Genomic DNA, 7,285 nt, shown 5'->3' with positions numbered 1-7,285 from the left:
CCCACCATTGGCAATGACACCTTCCACCAGATCAGGTTGCTCAAAGCCCAGTTCAATCTGGCCTTGAACAGTTCCAGGGATGGGGCATCCACAATGTCTCTGGTCAACCTGTGGCAGTGCCTCACCACCCTCACAGTGAAGAATTTCTTCCTAGTATCCAATCTCTATCTACCCACTTTCACTTCAAAGCCACTAATATTAACCCACTAATTATTAAAATATATCTATACTTGGAATATATATATATTCGTATATGTATACATATGAATAGATATGCAAATGTTCTTATAAAAAACGCTCCAAATGTATGGGTTTCTGGATTAGTAAATATAACTTGTGGAAGCAGTTGGCTCTGCCTACATGCTGCACTTTCTTCTTGTGTCTTACTCCTACCTGAGAGCAGCTCTAAGACTTACTGACTTTTCACGTAAAACAGCTATTTAATTTAAAAATGCTCATTACCCCTCAGCCTCCAGGTACCTAAAAGGATCAAGAAAAACTATTATCAAAATTGCAAACTGCAAAGATGATGTTCATTTAAAAAAAAGTCCCATGAAAGTTCACCTAACCACTGAGAGCCTGCTGAGTTTTCCTGTCATGAAATTAAGAAGTTTTACAAAGCACTAAACAGCTTAGAAACTTATTAATGTGAACTAGGCCTGGAGCTTCGGAATTTAATGCCCAAATAAAAATTAGTGTTTAAGTAAGAAATAGGCACCGAAATTCCTTTGGAGGGATCTGAGTGTTAAGAACTAACAGGTCTCAGAGAAATTTTGTCTCCTAAGACTTACTTTAAAAGGAATTTGAAAAGAAAAGCAAAAAACAAAACAAAACAAAAAACCACAACCGCCTCCCAGCCCCCCCAAAAAATCAGAAAACCCCAACCCTTGGAACACTGCATGTTTGATTTTTTGTTTTAATATTATGCCCTACGCATACCACCAGAGTTTTCTCACTTCATCATGAGGTTTAGTTTTTTCTTTTCATAGTAAAGCTTCTGAGTCTATTCTTAAAAAATAAAATTATTTAAGTATATATCTTCAGAGAAATGTAGTGCCAACAAACCCAGAAACTGTTACTATTACTAGTCAACCAGGATTTGCAAGAGAGACAAGGAAACTCATCTGGACCCACAGCTGCCTGTTTGTGGTAAGGTGGGACATGTTCAGAAAATACAACTGAAGGTGAAAATAGCTGGAAAAGGAACGGGAGGTCAGGGAAGTGTCATGAGTCTTCTTTCAGTTCCTCAGTTCTCACGTGCAACCTGAATGATATCTTGGGAAATGTGGAGAAATATATGCTGGTGACATTTTAGGTTTGCTTGCACTGATCCTTAGCAGACCCCCACTGGGATCTCTTCCCTTTTCCCTGCTACCTCCTCCTCTTCCTGGCTACAGCACACACACCTCCCTGTGAGCACAGGGGGATGCTCAGCCAGCTGCTGCTCACAACCCTGGCTCCCCACTGCCACTTCACTTCTACAAGTCCATATTCCCCATCCCACTCACCACAGCACCAATTTCACAGGTGCCAAGAAAACCCTGTCTCTTATTTCTTTAATCAGTTGCTGCTACTACATGCACTTAGTGCCATGGTCTAGTTGGATCAAGGGTTGGACTTGATGATCTCAGAGATCTTTTCCAAGCCAGTTGATTCCATACTCCTGCCTCTCATTGCCTCAACCATCACCCCAGCTGCTAATGAATTTACCCATATTCGCTTTAACCATATTCAAGGGGGAATCAGTTCATGATGCCACATAAAAAATACAGGTTGTGCACCGCTATAAATGAAAAGAGCATGTTTGCCCTCATCCCCTGAGAGAGTATCCTGATTTTACACAATCTCTTTTTTGGTTTCCCCATTGTCCACTGAAGACGTGAAGTCAGATTCTTGTTCTGCACTCGATTTCCTCTCCCCTGCGTAGTGGTTCATTTCTTGCATTTCTAAAGTTACTTTATTCCTTTTGGCAAATGCCTGGCTGATCTCATGAAATGTCTTATTTTTTGTTTCAGGCAGGACAAAAAACAGGTAGGTCGCTCCCGCAAAGCAGATGGCAGCAAACACTAGGAAGCAGTAGGTCTGTAAACCAGCCTGTGAATAGAAAACAAAGGAGATAGTCATGACAAAAGGGAAAAAAATCCAGAAGAAAGGCAACATCAGGAATGATTTGAAAGAAAAAATGGGGTGTATGGAGCAATTTTTAACCAAGCACAGTACATACTGGCACTCGTTGCAAGTCAGAGTGCTGAGAAGTTCATAAAAATGCATGAATTGTTGGTTCTTCCAACACTGCCTGTGGCCTGTCGACAGAAAAGCAGGTTCCTGGCAAAGGCGTGTGGAGCTGCAATCTGGGCGATGCCGGGAGACACCAGACTGAGCTCAGGCACTGCGGGCACGGGGTGGCAGCAGGGCTCCTGAAATGTGCTCAACAGAGCCTGGAACTGCTGTGGCATTTGTGGAATTGAGGCAGATGTTTCACTGGCTTGTTCTGCACACTGCCTCACAATTCCTAGGTACAAAAACTGCTGCATGCTTCTGCGATATTGGGTGTCTGTACACAACCCATCGAAAAGCTGCCATTGCCAGGGGCACCTTCATCACTGTAGTTACAGGCTTTGAGATTTGCAAAATGAACAAGATAAAAAACCCAAATGGTAGACATTTGTATCACTCATAAGGTTATGGGAGCTTACAGCAGGAAAAAAGAAATCCCTAAAATGCGTTTACTTTCATGCTAGAAAGTGTAAGAATTAAGTGAAAACAAAGTACGGACCGTATTTTAATGTTTTGGATTTTACTTCACTGCAAAAATAAAGAGAGAAGGCACAAAGAAATTAATTTATAAATAGATTATAAAGGCTCCAACCAACTAATATGAGTTGTACTTCACTGAAATGTAAATATTTCTTGCCCGGTGATTATTAAATCATTTCAATAGTTTTCAGTTACCTTTCAACAGTACAGTTGCGAAAAAAAATTTGATAATTACAATATTCAAGAAAGCTGTGCTTTGTTGAACTGCCACCCTTTGAGGAAACCTCCCTTCCTCCTCTATGGATTTACACTCCATTTTTGTCCTGAAACCAAAAATCCATTTGACTTTTAATAACAAGCCTGAATGAAACCAAAAAGGGTATCTCCAGCTCCAAAAATAAGGTGACCTTTCTGTGGTGCCTTGTGTGAACAGCAAACCCAAGGAGACCTGGATTCCTTGCACATAACCTCAGGTGTTGCAAGGCTGAGGTTACCCCAGGGAAAATCAGTCAGGACAGAGGAAGCAGATGTGGCTTCCTAAACATACGTGTTTATAGATGCCATTAGAGGTATGTAACTGAAACAATTAAGGCAGAACTAGACAATGATGCAACCCTGATTTTGCACATTTTTGTAACACACTCCCATCATTGTTGGTTACACCAGTCCTACACTGCAGGCTGGTTTAGCTCCCTGCTTTGGGTGCTCATGGTGTATGCAATTCCCAGCATTACTTTTATGTTTCACTTGCTCAGTATACATTATACATGGTGTGCTAGAAGAACATCAATTCCTGTGTGAACCAAGAAACTAAAAATGTAAAAAACCTTTCCTGCAGCTGCTTTTTAATACCATGGCTGATTGCCAGCCTGCCTAGTTAAAGTGTTTTCTGTTTCTGTGGATAATTCACTACCTAGGTCAGCCTTTTAAATCCTGCCTGTAATAAGGAAAGCTGGAAAGTGCATGCTCTGATATTGTCTATGGACTCTTGAGATCATCAAAGCTTTTTCTTTAAATTCTAGAAGCATGAAGTTCTGAGCAACCTGACAATCACAAGACAAACAGCATGAGTGATGTGGGGGGAAAATATTCTGGCATGGGAACAGATAGAACTTTCAAGCTTATACAGAGGCAGAAGCAAATGGATATAGTAGACAGGAAAAATGATTTCGCAGTGCCTCATCAATCATCCTCTTATGTTAAGAATTCAAATTTTACATTTGGATTTTCTGCATCTATAATTGTAGTTCAGCTGGATGGTAGAGTTTCAATCCAGAATCATGTTTTTCACTTTTTAAAATTTTACTGAATTAAATATTCTCCATTATGACAATGAACAATTAATGCCTCGAACAAATAAGCCTAGCAAACAAATGCAATAAGTTATCTGCATCTCTTGGTGGTGCAGCCACAACTTCGTTCCACCTTTTTTATCCCTCTTTATTTCTTTGCTGTCCAGGATCTAAATAAATTAGTGTTTATTATCTTTTTTGATTCACGTCTCTGTAAACCTTTTCTAATTGAACTGAACAGTCTCACGAGTGTGTGATTTATTTGCAATTATTTTACATTTATTGGTAATAAATATACTCTCCTTAATTTCTGCAATCCCTTAAGAAGTAGTCCTCAAGAACCTCAAGAACCTCTAAATGAATTTCCACAGAGAATAAGATAAAAATTAAATTTTGTTTTAAATCCTACAAGTGGAGATTACAGGATTTATACAAGACTGTGCACTTGTGCCAGCAGGATTTGCCCAACAAAGCCATAATTCCCAGATAGCAGCACTGCAGGGTGTTGCACACAAAGCCCTTTTCTCACCGGCCAGTCTTCAGTGACAGTATTTCCTTAAAGCTGGTTATTATTTTACACTCACAGGGAAGGAAACCACTTGTATTCATAAAACTTTTGTAACTCATTCAGAGTTCAACTCGTATCACCCAAACCTGCATTTGGCACAGAAGAACATCACACGTTAATTAAATTACTCGTTATAGGCACAAAACCTTCTACCTGCACTGCACACTGATAAAGGATGTAGGACAGAAGTACAGGATAAAGTGGAAGGAAAATGTTAAATCACAAATCCTAACTCAGTAAAAGCCCTTAGAGGGACATGAGGGGGATACAGTTCAGCCTAGATGTTTAATTCATTTTTATCTATTTCTGATATATTTTGAATTGCCTGGTGGTGGAGGAAAGATCTGAGGGGTTGGAACAAGCAGTAGATTGGCCAAAGCATATTGGATGTGCCCATCAGGGGGTTCAGAAGGTAAGATAATGTGATGGAAAAACATTAAATGCTGAGTTATTGAACAATGGCTACTACAGAACAGGTACTGATACACAGATCTGACAGAAAAATGGATCTGTCTTTGTTCCATGAAATGACTATACTTTCTCTTATTTATGTTATATTAGATATTATTCATATTATGCCCAAGAAACCTCTATCCCTCGTTTATTCTTTGACATCTGTAACCTCCATAGTCTCCTAACTAATCCATAGTCTCTCTTCGTTATTTTACTCCTTCCAACTGTGTAGAGATGAGACACTCCTGCTGCTACTCTGGAACTAAAACCCCAGAGTTTTACTGATCTTGAGCTGGGGTGGGAGTAAAAAAAATGAGTAAGAACTTCAACTAAAGTCTTCCGTGACTAAGTCCAGATATGCTGCAACTCTGTGTGTTTGGGCCAACAGATGTGGTCTCAAGATTTTTTTCTGACACGTGCACTGTCAATGATACAAGAATAATGACAACGTGTATGATAAAATTTAAAAGGTAAATATTGTTTCTATGCTCTGTGACATTTCACTAACTACATGGGGTTGAAGCCTCAGCGTTCAAAAACTTGAATACTTGTATCCACCAGAAGAGTAACTCGACTCCTTAACAAAATATACCACACCCAAGGGTTAAAAGCAGAAGGGAATGGCAGGGGAAGAAGCAAAGGCAAGCCAATTCCGAATGGAAGTTGTAACTAAACACACAATGAATACAAGGGAAGTATGTGGTTTCTGCTACTTCTGTTTTCTCATGTAAGGACTGGTTACTTCCTCACACTCAGTTCCCAGCAGGAGCAGCATCAACCCCGGCCACGTGAGAAGCACTGAGCCAGCCCCATCCATGCCCCCCTGCCACATCCATTCGGGCAAGTCTCTTCAGACAACCTGTTCTGTTCAAGTTCAGAACACGCTGCCACCTTCACAAAGCTGCTTCTCCTCCCCCAACACCAGAAAGGCTTGCCAGAGCTAGGAACACATTTTCTTAGCAAGACCTGAAGGCATGATTTTACATGCACCATGAGAAACCCCAGGGTCAGAAGGAAGACAGAATAAAGCGCTACCAACACTGTGCTTTGCAGCCATTTTCACCCAACATTTCCTTAAAGCATGACCTCCTACAGGAACATCCAAGGTTCAAAGGTGCTTGAAGTTTCAGGTGGTTTCCTAAATAACAACAGCTCTGTCTCTTGATAGATAACCATTCAGAGCCAAGGTCAGATTGAAGATCGTTGAAAGGCCAGGCTTCCGATGGGTTACTGAAGGTCACCTCCCCTCCCAGGTGCATAGGGGGGGGCAAGAGAACAGCAGACACTTATTGATGCAGTCTCCTGAGGGAAGCACCTACTTACTCAGCAGGCTAATAAAACCTCTTCAAAGCAGGATTTACATTGGATTTTTCAAGGCTGATGAGGGCTGTTGTTATACAGGATATTTAATAGTTAAGCATAAACTTTTAAATGCTTCACTTTCTATTTGCATACCAGCTTTCTAAGGAGACCATTTAAAACACAGCATTTCTGCAAATGTCCAGCCAGCTGAATCCTGAACTACTCACTTTTATTTTCTCTTCTATCTTCTCTTTTCTGCAGTTTATCAAGGCTTTGCATTTGTCAAAAAAAAAAAAAAAGAAAAAAAGAAAAAGGAAAACCAAGAAGTGATTTACCTAAGACACACATACTATTACCACAAAAAAGCATCAAAGGTGAAGGAGTTGGGCAACCCCCTCAAATCAGACTGCAGACATGGCAAGCAATCAGGCCTGACTTTGAGAAGGATTAGATATAGCTGCATAAGGAAGGTATATGATTAAGTAGGTGCAGCTCTGCCACATTTTCACAAGGAAAAGGTTAACAAACATATTCCCAGCTTGTGTGGGGCTGCTACGCACATTAGGCAGAATGTACAGGCATTTCCTCCACCTTCCTTTAAATAAAATGGTAAAGAATACTTGATTTTTGCTATTGTGAACTGACTTTAAGTGCCCAGAATGAACAAGCAAAAGAGTTCACTTTTTTTCAAGTTAAAAAGTAAACTAAAACAAATAAAAACCCTAACATTGAAATGATCAGATTTCTGATTTTGATTTCAAGAACCCAACACTTTACCACTTTTAAAGTCATCTAGCTGAGAACAGTCTTCCTGCTAATAGCTTACATGCTGTGAACACCATAGTCTGCAAAAATCTAAAAGTAGTTGAGAGGAACATCATGACGTGCTATTTAATGATGGCTGCTTACAGAC

General features: G+C 40.2%; 1 protein-coding gene across 1 annotated transcript in view; it reads right to left on the bottom strand.

The window, feature by feature from the left end:
- Window positions 1-885: 885 nt before the first annotated feature.
- SLC2A9 (solute carrier family 2 member 9) overlaps window positions 886-7,285 on the bottom strand; it is an 85,389-nt gene continuing 78,989 nt past the window's right edge. Inside the window, exon 13 of the mRNA XM_027736280.2 lies at window positions 886-2,094. Within this exon, the coding sequence (XP_027592081.1) occupies window positions 1,837-2,094 (258 nt within the window). The 3' untranslated portion in view covers window positions 886-1,836. The remainder of the gene's footprint in view (window positions 2,095-7,285) is intronic.

This window comes from Pipra filicauda, unplaced genomic scaffold, assembly GCF_003945595.2.
Source record: "Pipra filicauda isolate LSUMZ 115617 unplaced genomic scaffold, ASM394559v2 scaffold43_size3849885_pilon, whole genome shotgun sequence".
NCBI lineage: Eukaryota > Metazoa > Chordata > Aves > Passeriformes > Pipridae > Pipra > Pipra filicauda.
This window is presented reverse-complemented; position numbering and strand designations above follow the sequence as displayed.